Source organism: Rhagoletis zephyria, unplaced genomic scaffold (assembly GCF_001687245.7).
Source record: "Rhagoletis zephyria isolate East Lansing unplaced genomic scaffold, Rhagoletis_zephyria_1.1 Rzeph_scaffold_00466, whole genome shotgun sequence".
Lineage (NCBI taxonomy): Eukaryota > Metazoa > Arthropoda > Insecta > Diptera > Tephritidae > Rhagoletis > Rhagoletis zephyria.
In genome coordinates this window covers 116,867-138,035 of record NW_016157550.1, presented here as the reverse complement: position 1 = coordinate 138,035, position 21,169 = coordinate 116,867, and the positions used below count along the sequence as shown (strand labels likewise).

At 35.2% G+C, this 21,169-nt stretch overlaps 1 protein-coding gene across 1 annotated transcript in view; it reads left to right on the top strand.

The window, feature by feature from the left end:
• Nucleotides 1-21,169, top strand: part of LOC108359808 (proton-associated sugar transporter A-like) — a 119,681-nt gene that overhangs the window by 7,233 nt on the left and 91,279 nt on the right. Inside the window, exon 2 of the mRNA XM_017611836.1 lies at nt 7,853-8,313. Coding sequence (XP_017467325.1) covers nt 7,970-8,313 — 344 coding nt within the window. The 5' untranslated portion in view covers nt 7,853-7,969. The remainder of the gene's footprint in view (nt 1-7,852; nt 8,314-21,169) is intronic.

Sequence of the window (21,169 nt, the reverse complement as noted above, 5' to 3'; positions counted from 1 at the left end):
CCTCTTATTTTTTTTGCAAAACCCAGCAATCGATTTGAAGAGCTGACTGCGGTCAAATGCAGTGGCAAGCTTTACCACAACAGGTGTATTGTTGTTTTTGCGCTGGCCAGTTTTACCCGAACGTATGCGGAAAGCATCACGTAAAATTGGGAGTGGGTGTTCAACAGCAGTGCAGAGTTTTCCAAAAACTTCCCTTAGGTTTTCACTACTTTCTGGGGGGATACCATTAATTTTAATATCCGTAGCCACTGCATTATTTTGCAACTCGCTTAGTTCACTACGAACAGCGAGCAACTCATTGCGGAGAGAGACTATATCGGCACAAGAGTTCTCAACCGCCGACACCCTACTGTCAATTGCCACTATTGATAACTTCATATTAGAGATTTCAGCAGCAAGGTCGCTTATCCTCTGCATTACTCTCTCCTCTGACTCTCTCACTATAACAGAGAGCTCTGTGATAATTGCATCTCTTTGCATACCCATATTTGCTTCGAGTTTTTCAATCATCACAACGACGGTGTATTCTGTGTTTGTAAAGGTGTGTGCTGGTTCCTCGTGAGATCTTTTCTTACTGAGCGAGTTACAAGTTGTGAGAACCTTTATCTCAACACCACATACCGGCAAGAAGACGGGCGCTACGTTGTGCGTCTTCCATTCAAAAGAACATTTCCATCGCAGCTCAAGCTGGGTCGATCGCGCTCCCAAGCCATGAGCCAAGCACTTCGTATGGAACATACCCTCAACAAAAATCCCGGCCTAAAATATGAGTACACGCAAGTACTTTAAGAATATCTAACTCTTAGGTATATGAAACCCTTAGGTAAGAGTGGATTCAATGCCTCCAAACCGTCCGAGACGGGACTTTCTCTGAACGATGTCATCCATACAGGCCCAAGCTTACAAACCGATTTGATGGTTGTAATACTAAATTGGCGTCTCTATAAATACGTATTCAATGGAGAAATCCAAAAAATGTACCGGCAGATCCTAGTACATGAGCAAGATCAACCATTTCAACGCATTCTATTCCGTAGGAATAATGATAGCAAACTTCGTGACTTTGCACTCAAAACTGTCAAATTCGGCGTAAATTGTGCCCCATATTTGGCCATCCGCACCTTACATCAGGTGGCAACGGATTCGCAGCGCACGTATCCATTAGCCAAACGCATCCTTACCGAAGAGACGTATGTCGATGACATATTATCAGGAGGCCACGATATTCAATCCTCCTTAGAGGCACAAGCTCAACTTATTCAGTGTTTATTATCGGCTGGCAGCCAATCACCCGGAACTTCTAAACAATATTCCTACAGAAGATCTACTAGACACAAATTTTCTCAAATTTGATTGTTCATGTTCCACGAAAATGCTAGGCATACGCTGGAATGCCTTAAACGATTCGTTCTCATATTCTATTCAGCCCATACCACCATCAGCAAATGCAACAAAACGTCAAATTCTTTCGTCGGTGTCGAAACTTTTTGACCCGGCAGGGTGGCTATAGCCCATCATAATGCAATCAAAAATGCTATTTCAACAATTATGGCTAGAAGGCATAGAATGAGACGAATGCGTTAAACCACTCTCGTTACACAAATGGAATCAATTCCTGGCAGATTTAANCAGCCAATCACCCGGAACTTCTAAACAATATTCCTACAGAAGATCTACTAGACACAAATTTTCTCAAATTTGATTGTTCATGTTCCACGAAAATGCTAGGCATACGCTGGAATGCCTTAAACGATTCGTTCTCATATTCTATTCAGCCCATACCACCATCAGCAAATGCAACAAAACGTCAAATTCTTTCGTCGGTGTCGAAACTTTTTGACCCGGCAGGGTGGCTATAGCCCATCATAATGCAATCAAAAATGCTATTTCAACAATTATGGCTAGAAGGCATAGAATGAGACGAATGCGTTAAACCACTCTCGTTACACAAATGGAATCAATTCCTGGCAGATTTAACAGCCATTGAACAAATCCAAATACCTAGATGGACAGAATTCGCTCCCGATCGAAAAGTCCAAATCCATGGATTCTGCGACGCTTCCGAGAAAGCTTATTGCGCAGCGATTTATATTCGGACTCAGTCACACGAGAATCATGTAACCTCTCAGTTACTTTGCTCCAAATCGAAAGTAGTTCCGTTACAAACAATAAGCCTTCCGCGCTTGGAGTTATGTGGAGCAGTTCTGTTATCGAAAGCAATAAAAACCGTTCTTTCACCACTTCCTCTAGGAAAATATGAGCTATTTCTTTGGTGTGACTCCTCAATAGTGCTCTAGTGGCTGGAAAAACCACCGTGTACGTGGAAAGTTTATGTCGCCAATCGAACAGCACAAATAATCCAAAATGTGGGAAACATCAAATGGAAGCACATTTCATCGAATCCAAACCCTGCGGACTTGGGATCACGTGGCTGCAAGCCACAAGAGTTAATCAACAACACACTCTGGTGGCAGGGGCCCGAATGGCTGTTGAAAGAACAAAAGCACTGGTCAAAATCACTACATCAAAAAGTCATTCCTCCCGAGATTCGAAAAATTTCAACTCTTCACACACTAGATGATCAACCTGACATCCTTAGTCGCTTTTCCTCATGGCCAAGGGCCATTCGAGTCATCGCATACATATTTCGTTTCTTTAATCGAATCAAATCACACCTAATACAGTTCACACCAGAACCTTCTTACGGAACCGTAGCACTCTCTCAAAACGAAATACAATTTGTAAAAACGCGACTAATCGTACTCGCTCAAAACCGTCATTATCCAGACGAATATTTAGAACTGGCGAGCTGCCAACCAATCGCTAAATGGAGTTCGCTCCTTCCCTTGAATCCGTCGCTGGATAAACAGGGCATTCTTAGAGTCAACGGACGCTTGGCGACCGCTCCGCTTTCGTACAACGAAAGGTACCCAATTATTTTACCTGAGTCATCAAGATTTTGCTACTTATTTCTCCAGTTTGTGCAGACTTTGCTATTGCATGCAGAACATCAACTCATGATACGAATGGCAAAACAGGAATTATTCATCCCGAGACTTAAGTCCAAAGTCAAACAAATCATTTTCAGTTGCAAAATCTGTACCATTTCTAAACAAAAAAATGCGAACAAAAATCATGGCAGCATTACCGCCAGAGAGATCTACTTATTCTTTGCCATTTACTCGAACAGGAATCGATTTTGCAGGTCCTTTCGACATCAAATCAGCGAACACTCGTAAGGCACCTTATATCAAGGGTTACATCTGCGTATTCGTCTGCTTTTCTACAAAAGCAATGCATTTGGAGCTCTGCTCCGATCTTTCGACCAAGGCATTCCAGGCGGCTTTCGCGCGATTTGTCGGTCGACGGGGCCTACCTCAACTCATCTTTTCAGACAACGGAAAGAACTTCGTAGAAGCAAGTCGAGCCTTCCAAAAGGATTTCAAACAATTTCTAAAGGAAGCGCCGAATGACATTCGTTCGAAGTATTCCATTCACGGGTTTGAATGGCACTTTATTCCTCCAAACGCACCTCATATGGGCGGCTTATGGGAAGCTGCGGTGAAAAGTGTAAAGTTACATCTGAAAAGAATAGCTGGCAATATGCACTTCACCTTTGAGGAATTCACCACCCTACTCGCCCGCATCGAAGCCGTACTTAACTCTCGGCCTTTATCACCTATGTCAGATAATCCACAAGACCTAGTGGCGCTGACCCCCGGCCATTTTTTACGAGGTGCACCACTTCTCGCTATCCCAGAACCGGAAGCCGAAAACATCTCCCTTCAGAACCGCTGGGAAAAATTGAAATTGCTCCACCAGCACTTTAGTGTGCGGTGGAAGGAAGAGTACCTGAAAGAACTACACAAACGATACAAGTGGAAATATCCACAAAAAGACCTTACCGTTAATGATTTTGTCGTCATTAAAAACGAATTAACACCACCCAACGAATGGCGTCTAGGAAGAATTGTATCGGTCTACCTTGGCCCGGACGATAAAGTGCGTGTTGCAGACGTTCAAACGCAACACGGCCTGTTCACCAGACCAACCGTAAAATTCTGTCCTCTACCCATTCAGTCAGATGTCCCTAAGACACCACCCGGACAGCAACTTTCAATATCTGAACTTTGTTCTCTCCTAGCCATAAGTTTTCAAAAACCCAATACTAAAGCAAGTCTATTTTACAGAAGCAAAACCAGTTCTGCATCTGCGCTTGGTCCCAGGCACCAAAAACACCGCACAGCAGCGTCGCTACTCAACCACACCGTCGTCGCGTAGACGTGAACAAGCTCTTCATCTTCGGCTAGCCCCAAGGAAAAAGGGTGCTACACGACGACGTCGCGATTCAATCACGCCTTCACCAAGTCCACGCGAATCACTTGAGCATCAGCGCGTACCTTCATGCAAGAATAACAATAGACAACGACCTCGAAAGTTAACTCCGATTCCACTTCTTCGGCGTGCACCAGCTGGACATCCATATGAAGCAGCATGCAACAAAGTCCTTGCACCACAGCATCGTGATCGAATCGTACATCTGTGCTTATTCTGCCACCGGTATCACGCACTCAGATTTTGCAAGTTTTTCTTGGAGCTGACTGTAGAAGATCGCATCCGTTGCGTACGTAAATTCAAATACTGCTCGAATTGTCTAGCTAGAACACATCGGAAGACACAGTGCACATCACGTGACAACTGCAAAACCTGTGACCGACCACACCACTCGTTACTACATCGTCCACTACCTGGCGAGCGTACCACGGCCAATCTGCCTACGAATACAACCCGCCGGGCCGTAGAAGAAGCCATCAAGGCATTGGAACGAGTACAGGAATCCCTTGCACCAGTGCAACAGGGGCGCCATGTTTAAGCGACTTACGCACTTAAAATACACTTCTGCTAAAGAGAACGCAGCCACCCTCTTTCGAACTTACGGCAGTTCGATGTGGCCATGCGACTGCTATAAATAGGGGCACCTTATTGGTTCTCCTCCCTTCTTCTGTTCTTCTCCTTTTTCGACCATACGGATTGGACCATCATCGAGAAAGTATCATTTTAACCAACTACATCAACCGAAGGAATTTATCAACTTCATCAACTTGGAGTATTTTCCATATATATCATTTACTTTGCTAAGTATCAGTTTGAATTATACATCTACATTTCAATTACTGTTTGGAACATCTTTGTGTTATATTTATATTGAATTCTCATGCGCATTTGCATTATTATACAAATACTTGAGTGCTTCACATCGATTACCCTTACACGTCTAGATCCGTACCTACACGTACCTCTAACAGATTTGAGAAGCAGAGGCCACTTATTCCAGGCCTCAGCAATTTCCCTTCTCAATATCGTACATAGGCGTTTACCTCCGTAAACCCTCCAACAATAATCGTAATTTAAATTTTTTAATAAAATCAATTGGTGGTAGTTCATGAATGTGTGTGGATTAATAGCACCACACCGAGGATTTGGCAATAACCGTTTTCATCTATAAAAAAACAAAACTTACGGGCAATGTTTATTGTCAGAAAAACATTTTTTTCTAAGAATCGACATACTTTAAGCATTGTTGACGCTATTTCCATTTGAATGAGGAAATAGCGTCAATGACTTAATTTCCAAATTTTTGTTGACTTTATTTCGCACCAGGGTGGGAAATAAAGTCAATTGACCTTATTTCCGTTGATCTTGTTACCTGTCACCGTATCAATTTTGAGTAAATTAGCGTCCTTAAATTTCGAAATATTGAAGTTTCAAGCATTTCTGAAATTTACCGTTATATGAAAAGCGGCCTCAATTTTAATCCGATTTCAATAATTTTCGACGTTTTGCTTTTATGTGGCAAGCACCATAACCGTACCGAGTTTGGTAAAAATCGGTAGAACGGTTACCGAGATATATATATGTGATCATGAGTGGGCGGTGCCAAGCCCATTTTCCAAAATTTTATCGTAAACGTATTTCTTGATAAAGAATTGTTGCAAGCATCAATTTTGCATAAATTAGCTTTAATATTTACTGATTTATCGAAGATTTCGTATGTCTCCAAATTACCGTTATATGGGATGTGGGCTTGGTTATTGTCCGATTTTAAAAATTTCAGCCATTTGGTATGCTGTAGCAAGGCTAACAACTGTGCCATGTTTGGAAGAAATTGGTGAACCGGTTTCCAAGATATACACATGTAACGATAAGTGGGCGTGGCTACGCCCATTTTCCAAAAATTTATAATATTCTTATTTTTCGTCTAAAAATTATTGTAAATATTAATTTTGAGTGAATAATCTTCAGTAGTTACTAAAATGTCGCAGTTTTCGTATTTCTGAAAATTACCGTTATATTTGAGGTAGGCGTGGATATTGTCCGATTTTGCGTACCATCCGTCCTACGCACGAAAGAAGTGCACTTACAAAGTTTCGTTAAGATATCTCAATTTTTACTCGAGTTATCGTGTGTATCGATTTCTCTTTTCATTCTTATCATTTCTGTATACATTTGTCTATATCTATCTCGATTCGTTTTGCCTGTTTCAAACAACCGTTATGTGAACAAAGTTATAATGCCCTTGTGCACAAGTGCGCTCGGGTATAAAAACATTGCACAATCGGACAACAAAACGCAATAATAACTGAAGGGCCATCAAATCATAATTTTACATATCTGGACTAATGTTTTCCATAAGAACACTTTTTAAATGTTTAAACTTTTCAAACCACAAAAACTTAAAATTTAGTAGTATTTCCTCTAAATTCTTCTAAGACTATGTGAGTTTCAGTCAGCCTCAAATGAAAAAAGTATTGCCATCAGGATTTAATTTGAATAAGTGTTTTACTAATTGGGATATTTAGATTTAGGAAATAGGTTAAATTTTAAAATACAGCACCAAAAATAAAATTGGACTTATGCCAAATATATGAACATTTTTCCCATAGTGCTCATACAAGTCTTCCTAGCTTTAAATGACATATTTTCTTCAAAAACGGTATTTTTTTTTTAATATTGGCGGCGAATTCTGCAATTGAGTTTGACTTCCGTTCCGCAAAAGTGCCGCGCTTGAACCTTATCTGTGCATAAATGGAGCAAACCAGATAATTGGCTACCGTGCAGGTAAACTATGTATACCAACCCCCTTCTGCTCCATTTATTGAGTTTTGGGAGTGGTCGGTATTGTGCACTTCGAGCATTTCGCACGTTTAATAATATAAAGATGTAATTCAAAATTTACTTTTTTGGAGATTTCATCTTAAGCTTCATAAAGAGATTATGCTTGGCCTAACATTTGATTGCCGCAGCAGAGTGATTACAGGTGCGCACTTCCACTCGGTGGCACCAAGATAAGATCCATGGTCACAGCCTAACCCAAAATAGCAGTCGCACTTCAGCAGGCAATGACAAAACTTAGAGTGTATTTCTGACTTGAAAAAGCTTCTCATAAAACCATTTGTCGTTCGGAGTGAGCGTAAAAAGTTGATGCCTCCAATTGTGTAACAACAACAGAACTAAGAACAATATTATAACCGTTTCAAAATTTTGATTCACAAAATCACTCAGTGAGGCCAAGTCTAATCAAAATGTAGGGTTGCATGCCCATAAATACAAAATAAAAGTAGTGTTTAAGGCGGGTTTAACGAAAGTTGTTCGTATCGTAAACTCCGAGTTTATAAGTATTGTTTAATGATAAACTCCAAAATGGCTCATAAATTCGAGATTACGGCTCAATGAGAACGTAATAGAAAAGTTATATTTTCTCTTTAAGTAATATCTTGCTTACATTATTGGAATATTTCCTTGTAATTTCAATAAAATTCGGTCGTTTTTATGATGTTTAATTATATTTCAGCTCAACTGCTTTGACGAAAATGAAGAAAATTTGGAACTTCAAAGACATCCGGATAGAGAAAATATTTTTGAACAAAATAACGAAAACGCTTTAGAAACCAATGCAACTTTAAATTATATGCCCACAACAAATTTGGACCAAAACCGCACAACGGATTTGCCAATTCAGCAAGTCGAGAACTTATCACATTATTTATACTCCATTATTTACATGCCTCACTCCTTACGGATGGTCTGCCTGACAAATTTGTTCTGTTGGATGGCCCATGTCTGCTACTCGTTATACTTTACAGACTTTGTGGGTGAAGCAGTTTATATGGGAGATCCTAAAGCTTTTGAAGGCACATTGCTCCAAACAAAATATGAAGAAGGTGTTCGTTTTGGCTGCTGGGGAATGGCAATGTATTCGCTGTCATGCGCATGTTACTCTCTAATAATTGAAAAATTGATACAAAAGTTAAGGTAATTGAGAAATTCCTAAATTTAATTCTTTAAAAACTTTACACACTTCGTACGACTAGTCGTTCAATCGAATATTCGTATTGTATGTATGATTGGAATGGTGGAGTGCAATAAGGCCCGCAGAAATAACGCCCATGGGTTTTATTTCCCAAAAAAATAGAAATAATGCCCATGGCGTTGTTTCCACCCACCAGTAAAAGGCAATAAAGCTCGCGGAAAAGGAAATAAGTCCCGTGAGTAGTATTTTCTCTGGTTTTAGTTTACTGAAACATTCCAATTATGTATACAGGCAATACATTTGTAGTTCTGCGTTAAATTCCCTTCTGCAGTATACGCATAAAATCGAACGGTATTTTTGCCAATAACTGATAAGCGAATTATTGGAATTATTAATGGTAAATTGTTCCTTTTTTCAGCCTTCAATGCGATGCGCACATTTGTTCTCAGCGTCTTAAGTTTTTCAGTGTTGGCGCGCAAACGCGGACGGTCACGTCGCGCGATGGCGCCAAATGGTTATTTTCAATTTCTTCGTATAATAAAGGAAAACAAATATTTAGTTCAATGTTATCATATTAGTTAGTTTTTATTTAGAACAGGGGGTTTTGGATATACATATTCTAAAATGGAGACAAGAGCCACAATAAAGATCAAAAAACGCCCTGGGACTTTATTTTACTTTTTAGGAAATGAAGCCCGCGGGCCTTATTGCCCTATCGAAATGGAAATAATGCCCACCGGTAAAAGGAAATAAAGCCCGCGGGCATAATTTCTTTTCCGAAAAGGCAATAATGCCCGCCGGCCTTATTTCTTTTTTTTTTTGAAATAAAGCCAATGGGTGTTATTTCCGCGGGACTTATTGCACTCTACCTACTGGAGTGCTACTATTTAATTTTTATTGGTGGATTTGTGGTTTATTTTTTGTTTATTTAAGCTGCAGAAATTGAGGTTTAAATAAGAGATGCGCACGTGACTTAATTTTGGAAGTGGATGGTTCATGCATGTGTGAGTAACTTGAGTAGAGATAAAATCATTTGTATGAAATACAGTTTTTAAGCAAGAATACGTCAGATGCATTTTCATATTTATTTAAATACTCTCAAATTCAAACAGATAACCACGCATTATTAATTTTAAATAGCTTTTCTCAAAATAATAGATTTAAGTATTTTATTTTATTTGATGTAGGGACGATGAATAACCGGTTTCTAAGGAAATAACTTACACCCTTTATGAACTATTTTACTTTTGGTTTTGAAGAAATAATCACATTTTAAAAAGTTATTATAAATACAGTAAAGGTAAAAAATGGTGCAGTGAAATACTGCCCGCGAAAATATCGCCCGTGGGCTTTATTTCCTTTTTTAGGAAACAAAGGCCGCGGGCATTATTCCCTATTTGGATTTTCAGTAAAAAGTTAAATACACACTTTCGTCGATTGTCAAACAATTTGACGAGAAATTGGACTCGAATTTAAATTTAGAGTTATTGCAGGAACTTAAAAGCACGTCTGAAGGCTTATTAAAACAAATAGAAGAACGTATTGGGTTTTGGAATTCAGAATAATATGTATGTAGTTATAGTTATGAGAAGATGCAAATTTTTGTATCGTAAAAACGAAAGTCTGAAACGTTTCAACGATGGGTTTTCACCGCGGTTATTTAACATTTCAAATTGACTTTACAGAGTGGTGTGCAGGAAAAATGTTGTCAACAGTATTGTGCAGACAGTATTGTGCAGAAAATATGTTAAAACCTATAGGTATGTATGTAAATTATACTTTTCTAATCTAAATGGTAAAAGTTGATACAAAAGGAGGGAAAAATGGCATTTCTAAAATTTTCTCTGACATCGTGAAAAAGTCGAAATTGGTGGTGTAAAACAAAGCTTAAATTTTTGATTGATTGAGTGATTTATTTTTAAACATAAAAATGCCTGTAAGAAAGTGCAAAGTGCGTGAATGCAACTATACTAATGCATCATTCCGTATGTATTGTTTTCCTCAGGAGTGGGAAATGGCAAGAAAGTGGAGGGAGAACCTCGACATCTTGCCAACAGATAACTTGCCGGCGCCGTCTAATTGTTTCGTATGCTCCATTCATTTTGAAAAGACGCAATGGGGTCAAAAATGTTAAAAAGGAATGCTATTCCTACGTTGAATTTGGGTGAGAATTTAAAGAAGTTTAAATAGTAATAATCGGCGCAATTATGGTTGTCGACATCCACGTCGATGTAATTTTTTCATCAAAAAATAACCCTTTGAGGAAAGGTGGTCCTCGCAAAAGTACTGTGGTCAGCGTAGCTAGAGTTGAACATACGAGGGCTATTTTTTGATGCAGAAATTACATCGACAACCATAATGGCGACAAATATATTTTATAAATTACACCTGTTATATGCATAAAACCGCAAAATACGTCGGAAAAAAATTCATTAAAAATTAACGTGATTTTTTATCCCCTTAAAACTTTCACTTGTTTCACTAGAATTACATAACCGATCTATATCTATCTGCGTACCCAAAATTTTCTAAAAATTTAGATTAAAAAGTGGAAAATTTTTTGAATTTTTCTACGTTCTGTATAACTTTTGAAAGTTTGACTTATGTGGTTTCGATTACAGCATGAACCATATTTTTATAAAAAAATAACAAAAAATGTGTACTTGAAAAACATTGTAAATATTAAACAAAAAAGAACCATGCAATCACTTTTGATTGCCTGTGTATGTACATATGTGTGTCTAACAAATTATGGTTTGTTATCAAAATACCGATATTAATTAATAAACTCTTAATATATAGTACAAATGTATTTATAAACTTAATCTCATTAAAATTATTTCTGCAATCAAATTTTCTATTCATGTAAAAAGCCAAACGCATAAATATGTACGTATGTACACATGCATTTGTAAATACATATGTATGTAGATATGTAATGTATGTATGTATGTAACATATATATGTACACACATACAAATGTACGATTGGTCGGCTTTCGTCTTCCCCTCGCCGCTCCCATCCACACAAATTATTCAATTTCTGGGAATCGACACCAGATTGGCACGTGCGCGAAAGCATTAACCCTACGTTTACGAAATATTTAGATTTTCGCATAAGTTTGAATTTACTAAAGCAATACTCGTACATTTTGTATGGAGAATAATATTAATTAATTTAAAATTCTGCATGTAACTATGTTCTCGTCGATACATGTAACTTGCATAAAGATTAAACATAAAAATTGTGCTTCATCAACAGTTGGAACCAGCTGAAACCAAACAAACTATGTCCGCTAAAATGGGTTAAACACAAACTGCAATTGGCATTTTTTACACGCATACATGCATACATTCATATACACATGTACAGTGGAGTAGCACTAACTTGGACATCGCATTGATTGTACTTTGATGTGTTTGAATTTTTTTATGGTACTGATGATTTGGTTACGGATGAAAAAAATTTAAAATAATCTGTGGGTATATATAAATATATTGTTATAAACTTTTAGAGGTAAAGAAATTTTTAAAACTAAAAAATAAATCAAATAATTTATTTGCATATATGCATATGGTGTTCAAGGCACATTGACCCACCTGTACAAAAATTGTGGCGCGTCGTGGACAAAAATTTTATAATTTCGGACCGAAAAATCAGAAAACGAGCTAAGTTGCCACGTTACATTTGTGACATTCCGATAAAACCAAATATGTTTGTGATTTTAGAAGTTTTGATTTTATTAAAAAAATCTATGTATTTTCCTGCAGAAAACGTACACTTTTATTTAATGTTTATTAAAATTACACCTTAAAATACTAGTTAATGGTTGAAATATTGAAAGGGAACAGACAAATTGAGTGTTTTGTCAAAAATTACCAAAATTCGAGATAACTTATTTTACTGGATATAAAGAAATAATTGCCACTTATCACTTGGCTGGCCGAGATTTCTTCAATTTTACATTTTAGAAATTTTGTGTCGGATTGACAAAGTTGCGCTTGAGGGTGATGAATGTAGTATTTAAGAATGGAATATCTTGACCTTGAGAAATATGCGAATGCGTTATGAATGAAATAGTTATTGTTGTATTTGAGTATACGTGTAATTATGTGCATATGTATGTATGCTGCCGTGATTTGTATACTCTAAAAAGTGCATGTAAAACTACTACTGAAAAGTGTTTATTTTTCAACCAGAATCTATTCAAGTATACGCACAAGATGTTCAAGATTTGATTTTGAGCATGAGTTGTTTAAAATATACACACGAAATGTTTAAAATTACAAACATTTTGAAAGTAAAAATATATTTTTTACAAATAATAAATACTAAGTGCCAGGGGCGCACGCAGGAATATATTTTTGGTGGGAAAGGATTTATACTTCTAAATATATATCGTCAGAAAATACTGAAAATTCGCTCTTTAAAATACATTTATGCAAGTTTTATGTACAGTATGAAATAAATAAATAAACTTTTTAAAGTTTCATAAATTGCATTTTATTTACATAAAATTTACAAAGAACTCAGACATTTTCAACCGGCTTCAAAAAAGGGCAGGTTATCAATTCTTCGGAGTATTTTTACTTCTCTTATTTATTCCACCGCTTAACTTTGCACCGCGTGAACTGATTCCAATAATTATTTTTTTTACCGGAAAGATGGTACCTTAAGGGTCGTCTCGTAATTTGGTTTAGATCCGATCATTAAATCATGAAAAATTAACGGTTAAAGATGCACTCAACTTTCAAAAGTAATACAAAATTTTACAAAAGAATTTTAATATAAATAAATTAAATAATTTCACGAAATTTTTACACTTTTTTACTAATTTTCGTCGATTTCTGGTTTCTCATTTTTTAATAATTCGAATAACGAAAATTTAACTGAAATTGTATTTTTATCACGTAGCTCATTTTGGTGGAACGAATTCAAAGTTAGCAAATTAAATCTTCGAATGCTTATTAAGTACATATTAGTGGTAAACTTTTATAGGCTGTAAAGTGTAAAAAGCAACAGTAAGTGAGTATGCATTGCATATTTTTAGGACAATGTTTTCATTCGCAGTTAAACTTTAAAGAGCTCTCAAGAAAAAATGACAAATTCTTACAAAATGACGCACAAGAAATGGAAAAGAAAATTTTTTCTTTCAAAATTTCTTATATCATAATAAATTTAGACCCAAAACCCACCCCTTGTGTGCGCTACGTGACAAATTTGATATGTAAAAGTAAACAGACATTGTTTAATTTTGCACACACTAGGAGAGGAAACTGGTTACCTCTCTTTATATGCGTAAATTTAAACGAACATTTTTTAGAGGAAATTTTAAACACTTATGTGTAAACTGTGAAAATGTGAACAATAAATGTTTAAAACTCAAAAAACAAATTTGAAATTTGTTCTACGCCACACATATGATGAGTAAAAGTAAGCAAGCAGTTTTAAATTTGCATTCATTAAGAGAGGAAACTGGTTACCTATCTTAATATGCGCAAATTTAAACAAAAATTTTTAGAGTGTACATATGTACATTTATATGCATGTTCGTAGTTTTTTTGGCAGTAATATGCACATACAAATAATATGCATGTAAAAACGTTATCAAGTAATGGAGCATGTATGTACATACATATATATGCGTGGGAAATGCATTTTCATTTGAATCCAAAACTATTGGGGCATATTCGTAGTCGAAATAAAGTTAGTTGCAGCTTTTCACAGATATTCCATTGAAAATAATGTAAAAAAGCTATAACTAATTTTAGTGTCGACTTTATTTTAACTATGAATATGCCCCAATTATTTATGTACATATATAAATACGAGCATTGCAGTGAAAAATGATCATGCAACACATTTTTTGCCAAAATAAATGTTCATAAAACTCAAAAATAACTTTTCGAGAAAAACAACTTTGATGTTAGTTAACAAGCGCATTGCATTTCTACACTTTTTAGTCAATGTGTCCATATTTAAAATGAATTTGTGAAAAAGCTAAGGCAGCTACAAAACTGCGGTTTGTTGCATTGAAAATAGCGTAGCATCTACCATGCGAATCGGTAAAAAAGTAAAACTCGATTTTTTTGACCCAAAGCGCCTCTTAAATGCCGACGGCAAATCAGAATCGATCACAATCACCATTTTACGAAACGAGGATTGAGCACCAACGTACAATTCATAATATTTTAAATAAGTAGAGCAATTACTGAAAAAAAACACATTCAATGCATATCCAATAATTTATTTATTTTTAATTGTACTTACAAGTTTTTGTTTTAATATGCTTGCTGGTTTGGTTAACAGATGATAAACATTCGGTTTACAGGTTTGCAGACTTTGCAGCACAGTAACATGAAATTTAGCATTTCTCTGTTACGACCCATGGTTGAAACGTTTCAAAAAATAATGAAGAAGAGCAGATTTACGATTTGCATCTTCTCATAACTATACGTTGTCTGTCCATAGTTCTTTTGGTCATAGTTGCCAACTTAGTGCTTTAAGCACTAGATTATTTAGTGCTTTTTGAAAATTAAAACGCCAAAAATAATGGTTTAGTGCCTAGTGCCCTTTTTAGTGCTGTTTTCTGAACTAAAATTTCTGAATTTACAAGAATCTACAAATTTAAATGCGCTAAAATGCAAACCGTGAGTGATAAAAAGATGAAGTTGCAAACCCACGTTCTTGCGTTTTTGTTAAATTGTATTCGCGTTGAAAATGCTTTATTTTTTTATTTTCTTTATTATTGATTGATTACACAGTTCGAAAAATTGTAACTTTTTTCCCACCTGAGTAGAACCGTTTTGTGTAGATTTTTCGGTGCTGAACCCAAATCTAGCTGCAGCATTTCTCTACCACGTCAGAGTTTTGAGATATCCTTATTATAATTATAAAACAACAAATTTTTTCGCTCATTTCTACTTAGGGTATCATTAAATATTACTCTTCTTCTCCTTTAAAATTCAATTTCGTTTGTTGCGATTCGATTGTTCCTTCTCCAGATGTACCAGTTTTGCAAGCATGAATGTGTATTTATTTATACATGTAAATATTGTTTATTTTTTTACTTTTGTTTACCACAAACTTTTATGAAAAAGAGTATCCTTTGAAAAAAAAAAAATGTTGTGCTTTTAGTGTGGTAAAACGCCCTTTTTTCCAAGGTTTGGTGCTTTTTGAAACTGAAAAGTTGGCAACACTGCTTTTGGTTGTCTGTATAGTTTTTTGTTTGTGAAATTTTCAGTCGCCTTCTCAATTAAATCAGCTGGTTCGTCATCCACATCACCACAGTATTTCTGCGGTGTGGGTACACAAACAACCAACACCTCGTCGTACATATATATAGAGTATTTAAATTATGTAAGTATATAAACAAATAAACTTTCCGGGGAAGCGAGCCTGATGGCGCTCAAAAGCGGCGCGCGGCCGTTCGCGTTTGCGCGCCACAAGTGAAAAACCTAAGAGGCTGGGAACAAATATGCGCATCGCATTGAAGGCTAAAAATAATAAAAATTTACCTTTAATAGTGCTGCCAGATAGAGCACATTAGGTGCGTTCCGCTCAAAGATGAAACTGACAGTTGAGTAGACTGCGTATGATCGCATAGAGATCGACAGATTGGCAACCCTTGCGTCGACGGAACCAACAAACGCTGCCAGTTCTATTACCTTTGTTATACAAGGCAAGAAAATTGAGAATATGTATTATTTGTCACATTTACATACATACATATATGTACTTTGTACATTTTAAAACAAACAAGAAATAAATAAATGCAGACACAGTCTTAGGCACAGAGATGAGCTCATTGAAAATTGTTTGGTTCTATGAATTATATACATATGTACATGTTATGTACCAATAAGTTAATTGTTTTTTAAAGTAAATTTAAATCAATTAATTGCACATGCAAATCTTTAGCAGCTAACCACACATCAAGCTCACTTAGCCTCAGTAAATTCCACTGCGTGGTTATTATATCAGGATCGCAATCTATGAGATGGGGAAACTTTAACAAAAGAGGTAAAATTGGTAAATCTTCGTTAGAAACTACCTCAGCTGGTGTTGTTGTTTGTAAAAGTTTTATATCTTCACGCTGGAAATCAAAGCTTAAATTTATTTGGTCCAAAAACTCTATGTAAAACTTTAATATATTGGTTTTAACTTCAAGGATTCCAGAAAAATTGACATCACTTTTCATAAACATCTCAGCATTTTTCTAACAAAAATGTCAGATATGTCAACATGATTATATATTAATTTTTAAAATCAACATTAATATGTTACTGATCGCTCCTTTTTTAATCAAGTTACTCAAAATTAAGAGATAATGTACTTTGATAGTTGCATATAAGTATGGCAAACGAGAGCTTTCAGTTTGGAACTCTTTGTTAAGAATGTTAATTATGGGGAAAATTTAAGATAGAAATAAAAAAAAGCATTTGGTTTTGCAACACATTCCTTCTGCCAGGTCTGCAGATCGCATACAGTTTACTTCGTAAAAGCGGGAAATAAAATAAAGTTTCAAACTATCCCATTGCCGGGTCAGGAGTTGGTTATGTATCGAGATCTAAAACCAAGGCGAATTTTTACAAGGTGGTGTTACTGGCGAATTTAGATTTTCGCCGAGGTTCTTCTGAACGTCAAAATAAGGTGTTTGTTGTAATATGAATTCGCCTTGTTTACAACATTTCGACAGAAGGACCGCGGTGAAAACCTAAATTCGCCAGTAACACCACCTTGTATAAATTCGCCTTATCTAAAACTATTCAGATACAGAACCAAATTCATCAGCTGATTATTATGTATTTATGTTAGTCAAGAGAGGATAGTATCGCTTTCTTAATGCTGCAAAGCGTATCAGATATATCAAATGTGCTCGAATGATAGTTAAAATCCTGGCATAAGTAACGGAGTAGCTCGTGTAATTCAAAATTAGTTTTACAAGTTTTCAAAAATAGGGGACAAACGTGTCTTGATACCCGGGATGAAACATTTAGGCTTACTTCACCCAGAAGAAGCGGACTTGAAATTAAGCCTGTCAGTAATTTAACCATATAAAACACAACGCTTCCTAGTGAAAGCCATCGTGTTTGAGATATGCCCAAGATTTTGTGATTCCTTCAGTTCATTTATCCTCTTTGGACTGTGGGAAAAGAAACTAAATATGTTGCGGCACAGTGTCTCAATGCTTTTCGGCAATTTTTTACAAAGGTGGAGTGAGTGGCATGTGCACTTTATATAAAATAAATCGGTTGCAGCACTCAATAATGTTTTCAGCCCGCTCAAGCATCCAGCCATAACATTGGCTCCATCAGTGAGCAAACCAATTAGGTTTATTATTTTTAAAGGCAGGATTGGCAAATACTTAAAAGGTACAATTGGCAAATATTTATATGCAAAATTTGTTTGAAATGTATATTTTTATAATTAAGAATTTAAAAACTTAGTTCAACTATCCGACCAAAATCTTACTTTGCCGACCAACCTACCAAATGAAAAAGAAGCGACCAAGTTTGGTCGGAAAATACCAACAGTGGCAACACTGCCTGCAAACCATATTTTCAGAGTATTCTGAGTTGAAGAGAAATTCTAAAGAATTCGTAAAGAGCTCATTCGATTTTTTGCCGAATTTTCTAAAATGAAATAAACTGTGCACACTTCGATTCTGTTACGAAATTTCGGAAGCAAATCGGTAAGACTATGAAAATAATTCTGCTATGTGAAGAATTTCTTGCAGAATTTACTTTATTTTTCGTACAGAAATTTCTTTATGAGTTCGTTTCAACTACTTCATATAATTTTCTTTGAAGATTCGTAAAAAAGTCGTTAAAGATATGAGATACCCCTAAAGGTTTCGTTGAGATTTTGGGAACTTTGGTTTGCAGTGTATATAAGTAAAAAACTGCGAATGTATTGCTATTGTATCTGTAAAATTGACTTGTGTAATCCCCAAGTACACGGTCATAAAGAACAGCTGATTTTTCTTTGCAAACGCAACAACTTCATTATGGCGCCGCTTAACGTTTTTTATGCCACATCAGTTTCATCGTTGAGCGTCTCGTATAATTTATTTGTATAAGTCGAAAGAATTTGTACTAAAAATTAGAGTGATGTTTAAAATATCATACCATTGTATGTAAATATGTGATTGCAGATCTTAATACAGAATAATAATTAGTATGGTTATTTAACTGAACCATACTCGTGGGTTTTTGAAATTTCGGATATGAAATAAAGCCCGCGGGCTTTATTGCCTTTTGTCGGTGGGCCTTATTTCCATTTCAAGATGGAAATAATGCCTGCGCGTTATTTCACTGCACTGCAAAAGATATTATGGTTGCATGAGCGTGATCACGCGTGAGTAGTGATACAATTCTTCACGCGCGAATCTCTAACTTAGATATTAGGCATTTTATGCTAACTTTTTTTGAATAGACTGTATTTGAAGGAACATGCAGTAACGAGTTATGAGTTATTTTCCAACAATACATGCATTTGAATGGTGACTTGCACTCTACCAAGGTGTGATTGAAGGCGAGACAGTTCGGCATAATTTGTTAGCTTTAACAAATTTTATGTCCCTTTGTATTGAGAATGTTTAAATAATAGGAAATTTTTTCATAGCAACACACCATGCAAAAATAGCAAGAGAACACCATTTTGGAATTTGTAGTAAAATGCTTGGTTTTATTCGAGAGAAGATCTTTTCTGGACGACAGTATTCGGGTATCTTTGGGCAATTTGGATACGCATATACATATGTACGAGGATAGGGTCCCAGATGTCTGTCAAAATATTTTGAGTATACTCTAAAAAGTGCGTGTAAAACTACTACTGAAAAGTGTCTATTTTTCAACCAGATTGTGAAATATACGCATAAATATACACACGAAATGTTTGAAATTGCAAACAATTTCGAAAGTTAAAATACATTTCCTACCAATAATAAACATTAAGTGCTCATATTACCTCAACTTTAAACATTTTATGTTTAATTTTTCTATACGCGACCAATTTGCTATAATTTTCTTAAAACTTCCAGAGAGCGCAACAGTGAAAATTTTCATATTTTCTTACGTGTTAAGATAAACTACTTCTCTTTAAATTTTTTCTCATACAACTTAACTTCAATACAAAATACATGCATATGTACATATGTAGGTACGAAATAATATTCTTTATACATTTCCATTTTAATTAAAAGATTTATTAAACTAATTACAGTCACTCACAAAATTGAATATCCGGTGATTTTTTTTTGTATATTCAAATATAGCTTGATTTTATGAACACAATATAAATATATGTTTTTAACTTTGTAAAAAAAACAAAAAGAATTCTGCAAAACTTCATCAAAATGTGCAAACTTTAAGATATTTTTTAAGATAAGATTTAAAAAAAAAATGTCGAGTGTGCATTTTTAAAGCCCATGCAGTTTTAATATAATAATGCCTAAATTCTAATTGTCTTAAAATTCGCGCATGTTTTTAATTTTTTTTTATAAAATTACTCCATTACTTTGTGCACTAAACTATTTAACAAAATATTTTTTTTGTTGAATTGAAAAATATGTATTTAGTGAAAAATAAAATAAACAGATCGTCCGCCCGCTGCCCTATCTTCATTTAGTCACTTTCTGAAAAAATAAAATCATTGTACATACATTGATATTTATAATAATGGTAAAGAATACTAAAAATAGAAACAATGAGAAAACGGTACAATCCACGATGCAAATTTAATTCGTCTCAGCATCAGTCTCCGTTTGTGTATGTTCAAAATTCTCTTTTAAAAACATGTCTCTTACTTCTGGATGAAATGATTTTTTTTTTACTATTTGCAAAGACCTTGGCTTGTCATAAGAGCATCGGAAGTAGGGTTGCCAGATTTTTTATGCGGGAAATCAGTACTTTAGACTTTTTTATGCTAATAAAATCAGTACTTTTCACTACATTTTTATTCAAAGCCAAATTATGAATGTAAGTAACAGACAATACTTTAAAACGCCAGAGTACTTGTTTTTAACAATATTTTGGTATATAAATAAAACATAGTCTATGAAAAATAAAAGTGTCATTAATTTTAACATGAGTGTACACATCATTGTACTTAAAAGTCAATAAATTATTTTATATTTCTGACCTTATTGAACAGCAATAATGAGATCACTTCCATCTTCAGTCTTTAAATAGTCAAAGAATTCTATAAATTTCATTTTAAAATAACTTTTAATTTGAATTTTCTTAAAAAAAGTTATTTGAAGCCTTTTCTTTCTTTGCGCCAGGAAGCAACTTTATACGAGAGTTGCTTCGTTTGAGAGTGGTATTACAACAAAAAAAAACAATTACATATTTCAAGCTGTGGAAAAGTACCACTATTTAAGGACTTCATCTATATTTCCTCATGGCTTAAATTCATTTTTTCAACTCCGCAAAAACTTTGAAAGACTAAGAATTCGCTGAAAAGTGGATCTAACTCTATGTCTTGTATGCAAAACTCTATTACAAGGTCAGTAAATTGGGAAAAAAGAATTGTGAGTTATAGGCAAAAGCCATTCGAATATTCAAATTTGTTGTTATTAAACTGAAAGTTATTTTCGGGATAACTAACAAAAATCGACAAACAAACGTCAGCCTTACTTTTAAATAATTTAAGCTCCATCATAATATCGCAACTGGAATATAACGACCCAGCGATATGCCCATAAAAGGATTGATAATTTTTTTGTATTAATTTCTTGGACATATCAAACAATATCTGAAACATGTCAACTTTTAACTATAATTAAATTATTTTCTTCTTAGTTCTTACAGTACAGTTTAAGGAAGTTCCAACGTTATGTATAAATCTTAAGAA